Here is a 16919-nt window from a genome sequence, read left to right as displayed (position 1 = left end):
ACACAAAGATGAAAGTGTTTATGGAATTGAAGGACACTAGTTGTAAGCTATGAAGGTTGAGCTCTAGACGCGTCCCAAACCATTCCGGACTAGCGGCGCTTCCGCGCGTGTCGCCGCCTATCTCGAATTACCACTCCCCTCCACAGCGCTTCACTAACTTTCCGCCTCCTTCCAATTGAAATTTGCCCTTGTTGCTCACGGGGTTTTCTTTACTTTTCTTTTCTTTCTTTCTTTCTTTCTTTTTTTTTCCTACGGTACCTGATCCAAAAATTCCCAGCTAAAGCAGTTTAGGATACTGTGTGCGCGCGTGCGCGTGTGTCCTACTCGTAACTTTCCCATACAGCTACCTTCCCGCATTTCAGCCCCGGAACTCCACAAGGATGGCTCCTCGGGGGCCCGCGAAAGCTCGCGATTATGATTATTCCAATGTCGGTAAACTTGGACGGTGAGCGTTCTCTGCCGAACATCCAAATTCAATGTTCTCTTTCTACTGCAAAGGAGACTAACGAAGACAATGGGTACAGTCGCACAGGAATTACAGTGAAGGAGGGCAAGCGCGATGAACATGGAATGGAGGACATTGATGAAATGTGGTCATCGCCAGAGAAGTCTCCCGTAAGAGAAAATGGCTTCAGCAATGGGAATGAATCTTTGGTAGGCTCCGATGGCATGTCTATGGACGAGGGTACGTACAAACGCTCTCCAATGTACGGGCCATGATATTAATTTCTCAACGCGTGAGAACAGGGAATGCACCTGGTCCTGCTGATTTCCTCAGCGGTATGAACGGTGGGCGAAACTCTTATTTCCCACCACCTGTTGCACGTTCTCCCATGAAGACTGGCTTGACTGGGTCCCCTCGGAGAACTCCTGGTTTACGATCATCCCAAAGCCCACAACAGGATCTCCTCTCCTCTAGTCCTTCCGATGGTAAAGGCTTGGGCCATACTAAAGGAGAGTTGCGACAGGATGTTTCTCCTCTAACACACCGTTCTATTAATGCGCCCCCCTTAAATCACTTGAGCAGTGCCCGCAGTAAGGCAAACAAGAAGACGCAGGAAGTAGCAGCTTCATTTTCGGACAGCGATGCGAATAGCCAATCGAACCCGGATGAAAATGCAAATAGTCACGAACATACACGGGATGATTTCGCTGATAGCTTCGATGCTGGCAATGACACAATTCTAGGGGGTGGATTGGAAGAACCAGATGAAAATAGCACAGCAACGCAGTCTCCATCAATATTGGCTGTCGGCCTGCAGAAGAAAGGCCAGATAAAGATCGGCCACCAACCCAAAAAGAAAGCCCGAAATGGATCAAGTCGGACTCAAATCCCTGTAGAGTCGAATGAACCACAGGAGCATGGGTCCTCGCAGAAACGTAAACGCCCCGGAAGGCCCGCGAAAAACCAGCGCAGTACCAGTTACGATACGGAAGAGCAGAGGCTGTCAAAGAAGTCCAAGGCCTCCATAAAAGAGACTAGAGAACCAAATACATCAGGCCACCCCGATCTAAATAGGGTCGTTGAGGATCACGTCAACCGCACGGGGCCTTTAAAAGGGCGAAGCTTATATATTCTCAAACGGGAGACTCCAACGGATAGCAGCACTACACACACTCGGTCAGGGCGAGTGTCTGTCAGACCTCTTGCCTATTGGAAGAACGAACGCTGTGTCTACGGTGATGGCGAGGCTGCCGAGGGAGAGCGCTACCCTCTCTCTACCATTAAGGAGATCATACGTACGGAAGAACTCGAACCGGAAAGACGGAAATCTAAGAAGGGTAGACCTTCGAAGAAGTCGAAGTCGGGAAAACCTAGGGTGGACAACGACTCAGAAGATGATGAGGATTATATTGACCCTTGGGAGAAGGAAGGGATTTTGCATGGTTACATTAGGAAGTGGGATCCCGACGCCCAGGCGGGGATAGACGAGGAAGAGGTCCTCGGTGAGTGGACAACCCGCTCTCCGCAATTTTTTCCCAGCCTCCATACAATCGTCTATTGTGCTGATCTTTCGATGCGTAGACATCGCATACGCGCCTTCCGGTATCGAGACAAGGGATGTCAAAGGTTCAAGTTTTCGGTTTGCCAAACTACTTAGCTCTCCTTTCTTAGGTTCCGGGATTGTTGAGCTGCCAAGCGGCGGAGTGAAAAAGCCAAAAAACTCAAAGAAGATGCATATGGTCTTCTACGTATGCCGCGGCCGAGTGCAAGTAGACATCTCCGGTGTACAATTTAGCGCTGGGAAAGGTTGCGTGTTCCAAGTGCCAAGAGGTACGTTGAGCTTGGCAAAATTTCCCAGTTTACCTTTTTCCAGAGATGTCTGACCATCTGTACCTTGCTTTCAGGCAATTATTACAGCTTCGCAAACACACATGGGAAGGACGCTCGGCTGTTCTTCACGCAAGGCTGTGTCCCTGTGGAGGGTAGCAATTCTGCCCCAGGGTCTGCCTCCAAGAATGATACTATGGAAGAAGAGCCAACCCCTCAAGTTGAACGTCCTCCTGGTGTCGGGAAAGGTAGGCCCAAGGGGAAGCAGAAGGCAGGTGGCTCTAAAGCATCATAGTGAATGTCTTTGAGCAGGCTTTAAGGTCTTTCATGGGCACTATCCTTACGATACCAACGCCCCTTGGCTATCTTCTTCCTTCATTTCTCCTAACTTCATGTGAATGTAGCATTGGCTTTTTCTTTCCCATCAGTGTTTCTCATTTTTACGTCTGTCATAGGCGTCGATCTTGTTGGGCTTAGCGATCCTCTTGAATGAATACTGGGCTGTCGGTGTTTCTCATGTTCCTCACTCTATTCTTTTCTGTTGTCTCTCAGTTCCTAATAGCAACATGTGCGAGCACGGACTCTGTTCGTGTGTTTTCAATGGTGTGTTTTCAATGATATTCAATGAAAACGATTTAACCCCAAAAGCCTCCTCGTCTCGATTATCATTTTAATCGAGATCATATTTCCTCCATCGTCTCGTCCTCTAGATCGTCTAGTTCCAGAGGCGGAAATTCTCCTACCTCAACCTTCTCGGGTTTCACAAAGATACCAGACTTATTAGGGCAAGTGAAATAGCGCTTTCCGCCCACGCTGCCATCGTTCTTACCAGTTGGCTCATCGAGTTCGATCCCTACCCAGATAGGCAGAGCACTTGCATCAGTATCTCCAGTTTCTACCCCAGGATAGGGGATGGATGGCACCGGTCCAACAAAGCGGATAATTCCTCGTCGGACATGGGGCGGAGAGGACGGGAGAATAATCGCACGTTTGGAAACCGCGATACCTATAAACAGCAGCATTCTGATAGTTAAAGATTTGGACTTCTTTTTCTCTCTCTTGACTGCGTTTCCATTTATGCTTCTTACCTCGACTCCCAATATCCTCGGCGTCTTGTTCAGCTTGCTTGCGTGCCGATTCGTACGGCGATAGTACATTTGGATCAAACCGACCAAGTTTCTGGTGCTTTTTCCACGCCAATACCGAATTTGGTAGGGACTCATAGGTGGCTGCAGGAAGAACGTATTTTTCAACAGAGGATAGATCATGAAAGTTCGGCCGTGCTGAAGGAGGGCGGGAATCATGAACCTAGTTCGATGTCTGACTTTAGCAAAGTATCATATAGATCTCAAATTACCTCAAGCATCGTACCTCGATCTCACAGCCCTTTCTCAACTCCCAATCACCGATAATGTTCTCATCACCGTCAAGCCATTGGTCAGGAAACCCTGGTGTCTTCAATTTTAAGCTCTGACTGCCAGGTGGTATCCCTGTCATTGTTTCCAACTTTGACTTTAATTGAATAACGGTCCATGTTGGAGTGATTCGACGCTCCGTGACGAAGTGTGGCTCAGAATTGGCACTTGCTGTAGGCGCGGTAATGAGGACAGAAACATCCGACGGAGTGGGTTGGAATGACATAGTCACTTGGAATGCGTGCCCTTCAATCGAGAAAAAGTGGTTCTAGGTGAGCAAATGAGTTGCTCTACTTTTTCGACGTGGGGGAGCCCAGTCATCAGGTAAGACTTCATGTGCAAGTGTGATAGATTTCTTTGATAAGTATGTACCTAGTGATAGGATCCGGAAGTCCAGAGGCACGTGGTTTTTATTAGTCAATCCTCATGGAGTAGCCCCCAACAACTTTGCTCTTGGCATTTTATTTCGATTCTTACTTATGGAGTAATGTTTCGTTGTACGTATTAGGTATCCTAGGTATGCCTCAACATTGGCTCAAACATAGGTTACTTAATGTGATGGATGTTATTGGCTGAGGTCCACGGTAAGAGATGGCATTTCTTAGTCAGGTAATTCTCCGGTTGGATGCTACAGCGCAGATGGAGCTTACATTGGAGTGAATACGTGTAGTAATGTCAGGAGCGGGAAGACCAATATATAAAATAACAAGAGTGAAGAAGAGTAAATACATAGTATATATGATCTGCTGATTGAAATATTCTCCGAGCCACCTAAAATTGGCGAACCTTAATCTTCGCACCGATTTCACTGCATACCTTCGAAACAATCTAATTACGTACGGTGCGTATGGTATTGTATCATGTTTCTCGATGGTGAATTCACTTCTGATTGACGTCTGTTAGATTTCTCCTTTTCCTCACACACTCCGGACCTTTTGGCGATTACGCTGTACCAAACGCCATATCTCTATCAAAGAAGTGACCAAGCGTAAGATCACAAGGCAATACAGCAGAAATGGCATCATCATCATCATCATCAGACCAACAGTCCTTTGTAACTGAAAAGCCGCAAGAGGAAGCGTACGAAGAAAAGCATGTCCATGAGGTGTACCAACAGATCGCAAGTCATTTTTCCTCCACTCGCTACAAGGTATATATACCACATCTTTAGCATTCCACTGCCCAAGGCATGTGTGTTGATGTATCTATCAGGCGTGGCCAGTTGTGAAACGGTTTCTTACAGAGTTAACACCCGGAGCTATCGGACTAGATGTGGGATGTGGCAATGGAAAATGTCTACCTGTAAACCAGAATGTCTTTATCGTGGCTTCAGACAGGTAAGTACAATCATTCATTTATGTATGGTTTCTTTAATTGTTTATTCTTTCCATTCCTTGTATAATCATTTTACTTTGCACTTTTCTTTTATCAATATTATCTTTTATCAGTTATTGTCTTTATCTATATATATATATATATATATATATATATGCTTTATTATTTTACTTCTGGGAATGACCATTGTCTCGTTTTCATTCATGGATACTTGAATAAACCATTTCACATGTCCCATGATTGACTAAAGGATGCCAGATCCGAGAATCTTGCCCGAATTGCCGCGAATCACCAACCACACTCGGTCATTGTGGCAGATATCCTAAACCTACCACACCCGGATTCCTTTTTCGACTTTGCAATATCGATAGCTGTGATACACCACCTCTCAACCCCAGATCGAAGGATCCAAGCTATCCGTGAGATTCTGCGCGCTTTGAAGCCTGCCACGGTAGAGGCTCCTGGAGGGAAGGTCCTGCTATATGTATGGGCACTCGAGCAGAAGACTAGCCGCAGAGGCTGGGATAAAGGTGACCAGCAGGACGTTATGGTTCCATGGGTTATGACAAGCAACCCCCCAAAAAACGCTCCAAGTGATCAACCAAAAGTTTTCCACCGATATTACCACCTTTATGAGGCCAATGAGTTAGAGCGTGACATAACCAAAGCGGGTGGCCGTGTCCTGGAATCTGGATATGAAAAAGACAATTGGTGGGCAATTGCAACACGATGAGACCAATGAGAAAAACACCGTAACACATAGGAATAACGCGTGCTCCGAGATCCAGCTCCGGAGATCTTTCATGGCATCTATTTATAAGAAACGAGAGATGAAACAAGAAGAAAGTGTCGCCAACTCGGGTCTTCCTTGAATCTCTGAGCAAAAGAAGGCACATATCAACCGAGCCAATCGAGAAATTCTTCCCATGGACGAAGGTAGATATTCAGTCAACGCTATGCAGGTCATTATAACGCAACAGAATTGGGATGCAGCAAGAAACATGGGTGGGAGAGAAATAGAAAAGAAAAGGAACAATAGTCACAGGGAAAACGCGATAAAGAGGCATAGACTTGATTCGTTTGACCTCAAGGAAGGGTACGAGGGGGAATGCCAAGGTTCATATGGCCACTGTGGGTGCCACTTAAATCCATTGGTCGTCCTATTCGATAGGCCTCCCTTGGAGGAGCAAAAGGTGGATGCGGAGCAAATGCTGGAACTCCTGCAGTCAGCTCTTCAACGGATGGTAGCTGTGGTGGGGGAATTGAGCGTGATGCCGATCCTTTTCTTGGTCGAGATAAAGATGTGCTGGTTCTTCTTGTCCTAGGTGTTGGTGGGTCTATGGCTGAACTCGATAACGAAAAAGGCACTACGCCAGCTCGACGCGCCATTTCTTGCTCTCCTAGCTGCCAGTGCATGGCTTCTGCAGCTCGCCATGGGATTGCCATCTCTTCCGCTACCTTAGACCACATCTCTGCTTTGAATCTGCAGTGCAAGTTAGCAACGAACTCCCAGCCATCCCCTTCCAATTATGGACTCTGTACAGCATACCTCTCATATAACCTTGCGAGTTTATTCTTCTTGTCTTCATCCCACTCACTTCGGCGCTCTAAATAGTTTTGATAATGAAGGCGGCAGCTAATAGCACTTCGTCCAGGAAGTCGTTTGCTAATATCCTCCCACTTCATGCCACTACCACGTAACTCAATGATCAAAGCATCTTCTTCGGGAGACCACTTTGACTGTTTTTTCGCCGGGGATTCTGCTGTATGAGCTGGTTGAAGACGCTTAGCTGGAAGCGATGAGGGGCCTTTGGCGAGAGGTATAGAAGGCACCGACGTTGAGACAACAGCAGGAATTGCTGGAGCCATTGGAGCCGGGGGAATTGGATTTGGTGGAAAGGTGGACGTAGTGGTCACCGGTGCGGCGGCCTCTTCATCTTGGGGCTTCAACAGTAATGAGATATCCACTTTGGCGGGAGGCAAGATAGCTTGGTTTTGTAACGCAATCATATGCGCGATTCGCAACTGGAAAGCTTTTCGTTCTTTTCGAGTATCTTGGTAGTCTAGGCGGATAAGAGCATCCAGCAACTATGTGCACTGCCGTTTTAACTGCCGGGTTTCAACGATCACTTGCGACTAGAATCCTCCTAGATGAAACCGACACAATAGTTGGGGGGTAATCACAAGTGGAATTTGACTCTAATATCAACGGTGAAAAAGCAGGACCTTGTCCGGTTAACCCCTTCCCGTCCGACTTTTAAAGGTGCCAATCAAGTGAGGCGTGTTCCAACACAGTAGCTGAGAAAGTAGGTGGCACTACCGGAGCGCAGGGCGTCTTGTAGGTTCAACCGTCAATTCCTTAGAGGTTCCCCAGCTTCAGGAAAGCAAAGAGATAAATAGAAAAGCAAGAAAGTTAAAAGGGTATAGCTGAAGGACGGGTATAGCGAATAAAGATTCTCAATGATGGCTAGAAAGTCGATACACCCAATGAGATAATGGAATGTGAGAGCACCAGCAATAATAGAAAGATGGAAACCCAGTAAACGAGGAGAGAAGGTTAAGTTTGATATTGAGTCCAGACAGATGTCAGCGACAGGGATGAATAAGGGACTAGAACTAGGGAATAGTCAACAGAGATGGAGAGCCGTTGGGAAAAGGAAGAGAAGAAAAAGCAAAGAAAGCAGGGTAGGAGAAAGGAAAAAGGAAGGCCGACGAGAGATGAAACAGTTTGAGATGCAAAAACAGATCGCCTGCATTGACAGGTGATCTAACATCGCCGAATAGCAAATCAGAAGTTCAGCAGTAATAATCCTACACAGGTACTACTAAAAAGTAAAGGCCCAGGTCAAGCTAAGTAAAGTACCTGATAGTGTAAGTAGGGCATGGGGGAAGCTAACAAGAGGCGACTTTGACGGACCAGTGGGTTCGAGAAGCCGTTAATATTAATGGTATTTAATTTTACTATTATTACGAAGTACCACAGTTCAAGGTGATTTTAATTATGACTATTCCGTCCCAGGTTGCAGCTTAACGTCTATCTACCTATCCTATTGTGCTCTTTAATACTCCTACGGTTCAATTCTTACGAAGGTAGTGAAACTGCCGAGGGCCTTTTACTGCACGGCGAAAGGTAAAGAGCCTAAAAGAGTCATAACCAACCGTTGCTTACTACCTATTCACAATACTGCTGAGATTAATAATGAGGATAATTTATTTTGATTTTGATTTATTTATTTATTTTTATTTTATTTCATTTGAGAAAAAGGAAAGAAATTAGAAAAAGACAAACATTAAATAAATAAATCAATCAAAATAATATTAACGGCGACGATTATCACTTACTCGAGGGTTCCACTCTCCGGGTCTAAACTATACTTGAATGGAAGACTTCACTGGCGGTCAAACTCTCCCGAACGTTCGAGCCCAGTTTGGGTTCTGACGATGACTCGGTAGGCGGATGTGCTGGCGAAACAGGAACCAGACCGTAAAGGCAAACGTCTTGTAATTAAAGAGGAGTCTGGTAGAAGCTCGAGCTTCAGACCTTCTGCATAAGTGTATCTTATATGTAGGCCGTAAGTGCCCTTCAACAAGTATATGTGAACGTCTATGTAAGCACAAATGGGTACACATCTATATTAGACCATCGCATGGTAGTGAGCAGGTACTTGATTAACGGGTTATAGCCTGTTATTGACCTTCTCAGATGACCGAGGATAAACCGAGCAAGACATGAGAATGGCAGCAAGCAAGAAATCTAAAGGTAAAGTGAACTATGGAATAGAGGGGGTAAGAGGAAGACAGAGAGAGAGAGAAAAAAAAAAAAAAAAAAAGAAAGAAAGAAAGAAAGAAAGGATATTAAGGCCTGAGCCACTTGCACAACCGGGAACCCCGGTATACGACCCGAAAGTTAGGGTAATTCATAGAAGTTAAAAAGTGGGCAGAGGAAGAAGGAATAAGGACAAAACGAAACTTCCGAAACAAGAAAAAGGAAAAGAAAATTACCAGATAAACATTAAGAAATTGGCAGAGTAACAGGCATATGCGCGCACGCACATACATACACACACACAGAGAGAGAGAGAGAGAGAGATCATCTAGCTTGGGGGCGGGGGAGCGGAAGCCTGAAGGTAATAAAATGAAAATAATACAAACTCCCGACAGAGTACTCTGTAGTTACGAAGAACATGGTTCCTCCCTGTGGAGACCAGCATCATCCTGAACCGGGTATGAATGGTTTTGGAAATTCCAATCAAAACAAAAACACGAGCATCTATGGGTCGCGTAACGTCGACAGTGTCAAATCCTAAAAGTATCTCTTGACAAGGACTCAAATTCTTCCTTTTGCTTATACTGGAAACACCTCCATAGTATAAATATACGATTTTATCATCTAGCAATATATATATAGTTCTTATAAATGCATTTTAGAAGGATGGTATTCCCTGTGGAAATTTTCAGATACTGTTAAGCCAGAGAACCATCATTGCTCACTTCTTGAGATCTTTTTTTCTTTCTTTCTTAAAAAGAAGAGGGGTAGAAAGGAGAGAAAGGGTAGGAAATAAATCTTTATTTTTGGTACCCTTTGGGTTTCGCATCTCAATTTAATTAAGCCTCCGCTTCAGGTTCTTCTCCCGTTTTCCCTGTTTTGGTTGGTTCATTTACAATCAATTTAGATTTCCGAGTCCCAACGGCTGTGGACTGTCTGTCCAATTAGTGCCGGACCATGGCGATGGATCCTGTCAACGGCGAACGAACTCCAACCCGAAAAAGTAAGTATCAGCCAAAGGTAATGTCACTAGTCAGACACTACTGGGATCCGGGGTCCTGCTAGCAGCCGTTCGCCTCGTCCAACTTTCTGCATCTCATTCCTGACTTGACCGACCTTATCAGGGCAATCGAGTATGTCTACTATTAGGTCTATAACTTTCTAGCTTGAGGACAAATTATTTTTATGACAGTTATCCATCCTAACACGTGATGGGCATCATTCTTTAGCCCGTACATCGAAGTCCCCTTTGAAGCTTGCCTAGGCGGTCATGTAACATGGAACTCCATATATTTTTATGAAACTCCTTACGATACCAAGCCTGAAGGGAAGCGATGAATCCACAAGCTTTTATTGTCATCCTTGTGCCTTCACCCAGTCCTCGACACGGCGTTAAACCGTCTGTCTCTTTCCCGTGGTTGCGATGGTGGATCATCTCGACTCTTGATGTGGGTGTCCTATTTTCATACTTCGTAAATGAATCTTTCGCTCATCCTCCCCACCCAACTCCCCGCTTCAATTTCCTTCGAATGGCGGCCTTTACTGTTTCTGAGGTGAGATGACACGCACTGGGTTTGTTGATGGTAAATACTTACCTTGTCTTGGATTCACTGCCGTCAGCCATTCAATGTGAACAAGGCTGTGGATGCTGATGCACGTTGCATATTGTTACCACTTAGTGTGCATAGCCAAGGATTACATACAACATCTCGACAGGATGCGGCCATAGAAAAGCTTCGCAGTGTCTCAATGCTTCCCTCCGACACAACAGAAGTCTGTCAGCAGAGTATGCAGCACTATTCATTACACTGTATTGTACGCCCCATGGCTTGAGGCCCGCCGCCTTGTCATACGCAACTTCAGTTTCAGTGTACCCTTGGACCAATTAAGGTAGATAGGACTGTCTCAAAACCGGTATATTCGTTTGTGCGCAGTGACTTTTTTCATGTGCCGTGAGCCTTGGTCACTTGAGAGCAGTTACCTCTCTCTATAATATCAAGGGAAGAGGCAGGGTTCCAAATACTGACATCTTGCCCAACCCACTCGGGCGGCTGACGGCCTTACGAACTCCAAGGCCTCGATAATTTCCAGTTAAATTGGGTCTGTTGATCTCGGCCTGGATCCGCAAAATAGTAAAATAGGTAATGGTTCCAGACTCACTAATTTACGTTATCGCCAACGACGCGTTGTAGTTCCTTAGTTCTACACATACTCCGTAGATAGGATCCGTATGTGCTCTACTAGGACATTTCGTTTTCATACATGCGGATAGTATCGCTTCAACTCATTAGTCTGGTGCACTCTTGGTATTGCCATGTAGACGTAAGAGGGGTTCGTCTCTTCTCACCCTATAAGTACCGATTTGGTGACCTTCATCCTTCGATTGATTTACACATTGCATGGTATTGACAAGAGGTTTCTTCTCCCCTTCCCATTCCCTCTCACCCGCACTGTCCGTAGTTTCATGACAAGGGTGAAAAGAGGAGTATCATTGTAACTTACAGTAGATAATAATATCATGATAATAATGTGCGGAGTACCTGGATCACGGGTTGACTTCGAACGACGGGGCCGCGGGAACAAGGGGTTTCCCGTAAGCAGCTGCAAGCCCTGCAAGATTGATTACCTAGGGATTAGTGGGGCCGAAACGGTGGCTTTTTTTGAGTACAAATTTCGTTCCAACGAGGCGGTGGACGGCCTTCAACCGCAAAAAGGAAAATGGAAAACGGGACTCAGGGAAAAAAAAAAAAAAAAAAAAAGGAAAAATGACCATCCACGTCTTCCTTAACACCCAATGAGATGCCACTTTGCCCTGGAGTTGTGGAGTGAATAACGCCAGCTTGTGTCCTTTTGTTCTATTACTCAACCAACATGGCAAACGCGCTGGCCTGTCGACGAGTGGGAGCTTGAGTTGATACTGCCACGTTCTCCATCAATATCCACTGGTCATCTCCTTTTTTCCAATACCATTGGGGGCTTGTTTTTGATTTCTATTCTATTCATGTCCCCATCCACTTCCTTTCATCTCTTTTATACTGTCAATATCTCTTGCTTTCCATTCGTGAGTTTCTTAAGCGGAACTGGAACTATGATTCTAGTCAAATTACTCTCGGAAGCTACATCATTCAATCCAGAGGACAGGGGCTAATTTAGCTAGCCATGGAACCTAATTCCAATCTTAATAGCCTGCAAAAGTTCGTTCCGGGTCTCAACCGTAGTTTGCGAGGATGACAACTGCAGCCGCTAAACGTCTTCGGGTGATGCAGATTCATGCAGTATAAGAAAAGTACGGAGTAGGCGGTAAGTCACCGCCAGGTAGATCAATCAACCCTTCCCACAGAAGAGTTGTCCTGTCCAAAATTCAAACATCATACGATCAAGTTACAAGAGGTGGCATATCATCGCAACGTACATGGCTAGAGCGCTCCCATCCTTCGCGTAAAATTGCCTTGTAATTATAATTTTCCTCGCTCTGTGAGAACCGACCTGATCAGTATTCGAATCCACCACCAGTTTTATCTCACCTGTAGCTTGACACGGACTCATGTACCAGTCAGATGTATATAGTAGAGGTGTGGGTATTCCACTGCGGTGACCTGCCGCGGGTCTAGAACATGTGTTCCTGCCGCACTTTCTTCCCGTGCGCGGACTTGATCGGGTTTCGAGTCTCGAGCTGCTGGATTAGCCCAAAGCCCAATCTACAACAATCCCATTATCAATGGATAGCCATAGTCAATCACACATGACTTCATACCATTATAATGTCATCAAAAGAATAGGGGACCGAACTCGCGCAAGTACTTGAAAGAGATTAAGTACGGAGTGGAAAGAATGATAGTCACATGCACGAATTAAGCGACCTCTGGGTTAGATGGTTCGATACGCACCTCGGACCATTCATTCCTTTTGGCCCTGCGGTATCCATCATTAAGTGGGCTGTGATCCCACGTCTAACCCCCTCGCGTTCAAGCCGAGATTAGGGTACGTGATATATATAGAGTAGAACTAGACATATGTATGACACTCATCCCGTCTCTGTAGTAAAATCAATGCACAGGATGTTCAACGGCGAAGGCGAAAATCTCCGGACAGAAATTATTGGCGCTTATCAAGACGGGAAGTCGTAATCATAATCATCATACTGTCAAGCGACCATCGGTGAGAGAAATGGCCTCCTTTGGAGACAGATGGCTGGATCCCTCATTAATTGACCTTCTCCTTTCTTTTTCTTTTCGTTTCCTCCTCCTCCTCCTCCTTCTCCTTCTCCTTCTTCTTTTCCTTTCCTTTTCTTTCCTTTTTCTTTTTTTCCCTCTGCCTTTTTAAGTGCATTGTGCTTTTAGCGGCGAGTATGGTTCAGATTTTCAAATTTGGGGGAATAGACAAACAAACATGACTGGCTCCAGTGTGGTGGATCCCGACAGGGATGCTGCTGCTTGAGCTATTCCCGGCACGCAATGATCGTCAAAAAAAATGTCCGACAGCCCCACATTCTAGTCTCCGTTCCCTTTTTTTTTTTTTTTTTTTTTTGTTTCCTTTGCTTTTGCTTTTCTCTTCCTTTACACACACTATCTGCAGTTGTGACAGAAAAAGAGAGGAAGAGGAAGAGGGAAAGAGAGAGAGAGAGAGAGAGAAGAGTACTATCTTTGCTTCATTTTTTGTCCCTCTTGGTTGCCAATTTTCTCTTCCTATTCTGCCTTCTGCTTCTTTTATTTATTTCTTTTTTACCTTTGAGGCTAGGGACCTGGTTTGCTTACGAAGAACAAGTAGTTTTAGGTAGGACTACTTTGTAGAGGTACATCGTACAGATAAGATACCAATTGCCTTCTCTCAACTCCCGAACCATTTCGATCACAATGACCCATTCCCCCCATATGTGGTTGTGTCCTCTTTATGATGATCGTCGTTGTTACTATAATCAGCAATGTTCTCTACCCCGAGCATACCTCCAACTGGCCCCAGCCTACTCCGGAGTACACTCAATTATTTGCTTGTTGAGTCTCTAGTCAACCCTTAACCAATACAAAATCTTCGGATTAGCTTTGGACTGGCCAGTGGAGTTATAGTACGTACTAAAACCGAGACCAATACCGGAAGGGGCAACTTACAATGAGACAAAAGGATGGATTCCTTGAAAATATGAAACGCTTTGGATCGTCATTTGGTGGCAAAGCTGAAAGGTGTTATGGGTGAAAACGGTTGACATTCGCCGCTGCCCAACAAAGGGTGGATCTGCGCGTTAGCTAGGGCCTAGATTTGTTAGGAAGTGCGAGACTTACGGAGTAGGGAAATTATTGGGGAAGGCGACGCCAGCTTTTCGTTTTGGGGCCCATATCTTGAACTTTCCAACGATATGGTTGGCCCATAATATGCGAGATGGAGTTCTGTGTGGGCTCAGATGGAGTTTCTGAGAGAGGAACTCAGCTGTCACCTTCCAGATATGGGACAATTTTGGGGCGTCCGTGAATCTGATTCTGGTCTTATTTGTTAACTACTACAGAGTACTGCCCTCTACTTTCTTGTTGTTCTTCTTCCCCCCTTTCCCTGGCCTTCTGTATGTGAGCTATCGATCAAGCGCCACCGATATAGTTCTCTTGATATATCTTCATTCTCAACATGCTTATGGATCGAGTCGATCCCCTTAATATTATTATGAACGTGGTTCCTCCAAGATTGCTAATTTAACTGTGTTAGTATAAGAATGGACGTTAGTATTAATGAACTGTTATCCTTTTTTAGGCTTGGAGTAAAGGGTCATTCATCTCCTTTGCTCCCGTTAGAGAGTAGATGCGCGGGTCTTTGAAGAAGAAGAAGAAGAAGAAGAAGAAGAAGAAGAAGAAGAAGTAAAATAAACAAGAATTCTTGAGATAACCTGGTCTCTGTTGTTATCTATGGACTTGACTTGGAACACGATAAAACTAGTGGCATAAACTAACACTGGTTAGATAGAAAAGATAGATGGGAGGATACAAACCCTTTCAATCAGTATGTATGTACTTACACACATTTACCGCGAACCATAAACGACGCAGTTATGAGGACATGACATGTCAAGAATTGTTTCATTAGGGTATCTGCGTTAGAGGAACCTCTTCTCAGAAACATTTTTGTCTTCCAACCAATCCCATTTCTTTTGGCCATAAGGGACGGGATGTTATTTGTCTCATCAAGTTCTCGACTGGGCGAAATCAGGCCATCGAACCTAGCGGGAAAGGGAAATGAGATATGATTGAATTACCGTAATTAATCTTAATGAGGGGTCAAAGTAGAGTAAGGATCCAGAGATCCACAGCTGATGACTTGAGGCAAAACCCATGTTGTCGGGAAGCGCTTGGCTTAAATTATTCCGGTAAATTATGACTATGTTTTCATGGTTGTACTACTTCGGGGCAACTATCTTCACCCCGGGTCGGATCTCTCCTTTCTCGTCTGGAAGTTGGAGGGCAAACTGCAATGGTTCCCGAGAAGTCTTGGCTGAGGGGCTAGGTCTAGATAAATCGACTATGAGCGGTTTCAGATAGATGCTTGTACTATAGGTATACATCATCAGTTTCATTTAAACTGTTTGGGGCGGATTTATCCAACAGGTAAAATCAGCTATGTACACTCGCTGTTTGCCGAAATCTCTTTGAGACACTGGAGTAAGTAGAATATATATTAATCATGTTTTATCGGGCCTCCAGAAAATATTCAACGAATAACCAGTCACCTTGTCGCTCAGTTCTAGAACCAGGCTTCCAACCAGTGGGGTTAGAAAACAACCATGTACATTGGACTAGAGATCCTGACAGTGCCTATACATCACCATGAGTATGACTTTGTGAATCCCACTAGATCACTTGCAATTTTTGACTCTAGGTTTGCTTGATAACAAAGCAGATTACCAATGTCTTAACAGCCCTCTTGTTATCATCCCCTTCCTCACTATCCTGGTGTTGATGAGAGAGTCTTTAGAAATTAGCCATTATATCTAGGTGGAATTGCTAGTCAGATAGTGGTTCTCATTCTTCTATTTAAGCAGACAGACTAATCTCTGTGTGCCGTAGAATGCCAGGTGTATTAGCAATTATTGCTTTGGCCTACTGTTGATTGTAGAGTACCTATTGCTTGCTGTATACGGACATCATGAACATCCTGAAATATCCATCAGAATGTTTACCATACCACCCTATCTTGCTTTTTGGATGGGATTATAGCACTTGCTATAATAATCCACTTTCCTATTGAGTTAATATAAACCAGACATATAACATGTATGGAATGGAATATATCTCTAGTGGATTCTGTTCGCCTCTGTCCGTCTCAATAAGTATAGTACCTCTATAAACAAGCGGACCTCTCTGTTCTATGGCCGGTCTATTGTTATAGCTGTCCGTTATTCAAGTTTTGTAGTTTCGATATATAGCACAAAGAATAGCTTCGTATCGGTACACAAGGGAAAGAAGGAGAGGAAGAGGGAAAACATGCCATATACAGCCATGAGCTTAGTGACGCCTGGCTTGCCGAGACTTCAATCTTTCTTTCCCAGAAGCTTTGACCCCAAAGTAAGATATCATCGCCCCAATCCATACAACAAAGAAACGAAAAGTGATCTTACTGCCATACACAGTTGCACCTTCGACAAAGATTTACCTACATAGTGTAACTATCAAGTGAATCCAGTTATACTTGTTTTTGTTGTATTACTACAGCTGCTGCTCATTGTATACCTCGTTGGTGTGTACCCTGATATTCGAACCTGTCATTTAATCTCTATCAAGCAAAATTCGAAACACAGGATAAACAGAGAACACAACAAGTAGACGGCAAAAGTAAAGCAGGAAAGGACACAGATATGACTTCACAGGTAATCAAGAGCTAAGTCGGAAAAGAAAGAAAAGGAAGGAAAGTTAAAGTCCGAAGGTTAAGTTCGATACCCCGTCATGCCCTGGTAACTTTATATTTCCTTACCCTGAACTGCCTCGCCTGCCATACACCCCTGCCATACATGGATTGGATCCGCCTCAATGAATGGCCTTGCCCAAGAGAATCTTCTTGCTTTATTTGCTGCTTCGGTAGACTTGCTAGAACTCACTGACCCGAGAAAGGGCCAGAAAATTGAACATGAGACTCGTTTCTATTCTGGGATGAGGTG

General features: G+C 44.7%; 4 protein-coding genes across 4 annotated transcripts; 2 read left to right on the top strand and 2 right to left on the bottom strand.

Moving 5' to 3' along the window:
• Positions 1 to 380: 380 nt before the first annotated feature.
• Positions 381 to 2567, top strand: AO090012001011 (Cupin domain protein; the record flags this gene model as incomplete). The annotated part of the gene is made up of 7 exons (XM_023236727.1): positions 381 to 445; positions 525 to 685; positions 748 to 780; positions 840 to 918; positions 1028 to 1947; positions 2027 to 2275; positions 2350 to 2567. 7 exons carry the CDS (start codon positions 381 to 383, stop codon positions 2565 to 2567), a joined length of 1725 nt encoding a protein of 574 aa, XP_023091626.1.
• A 385-nt stretch (positions 2568 to 2952) lies between these two features.
• Positions 2953 to 3913, bottom strand: AO090012001010 (tubulin-folding cofactor B; the record flags this gene model as incomplete). Its single annotated transcript, XM_001727887.3, has 3 exons — positions 2953 to 3278; positions 3361 to 3580; positions 3644 to 3913. 3 exons carry the CDS (start codon positions 3911 to 3913, stop codon positions 2953 to 2955), a joined length of 816 nt encoding a protein of 271 aa, XP_001727939.1.
• A 789-nt stretch (positions 3914 to 4702) lies between these two features.
• AO090012001009 (tRNA (carboxymethyluridine(34)-5-O)-methyltransferase) lies at positions 4703 to 5755 on the top strand (the record flags this gene model as incomplete). Its single annotated transcript, XM_001727886.3, has 3 exons — positions 4703 to 4837; positions 4900 to 5024; positions 5281 to 5755. 3 exons carry the CDS (start codon positions 4703 to 4705, stop codon positions 5753 to 5755), a joined length of 735 nt encoding a protein of 244 aa, XP_001727938.1.
• Positions 5756 to 6549: 794 nt separating this feature from the next.
• On the bottom strand, positions 6550 to 7032 carry AO090012001008 (MYB DNA-binding domain protein; the record flags this gene model as incomplete). The annotated part of the gene is made up of 1 exon (XM_001727885.3): positions 6550 to 7032. One exon carries the CDS (start codon positions 7030 to 7032, stop codon positions 6550 to 6552), a length of 483 nt encoding a protein of 160 aa, XP_001727937.3.
• Positions 7033 to 16919: the final 9887 nt, after the last annotated feature.

The sequence above is a fragment of the Aspergillus oryzae genome, chromosome 4, assembly GCF_000184455.2.
Source record: "Aspergillus oryzae RIB40 DNA, chromosome 4".
In the NCBI taxonomy this organism is placed as follows: domain Eukaryota; kingdom Fungi; phylum Ascomycota; class Eurotiomycetes; order Eurotiales; family Aspergillaceae; genus Aspergillus; species Aspergillus oryzae.
The sequence above is the reverse complement of the archived record's forward strand: the minus strand, read 5'-3'. Positions and strand labels throughout refer to the sequence as shown.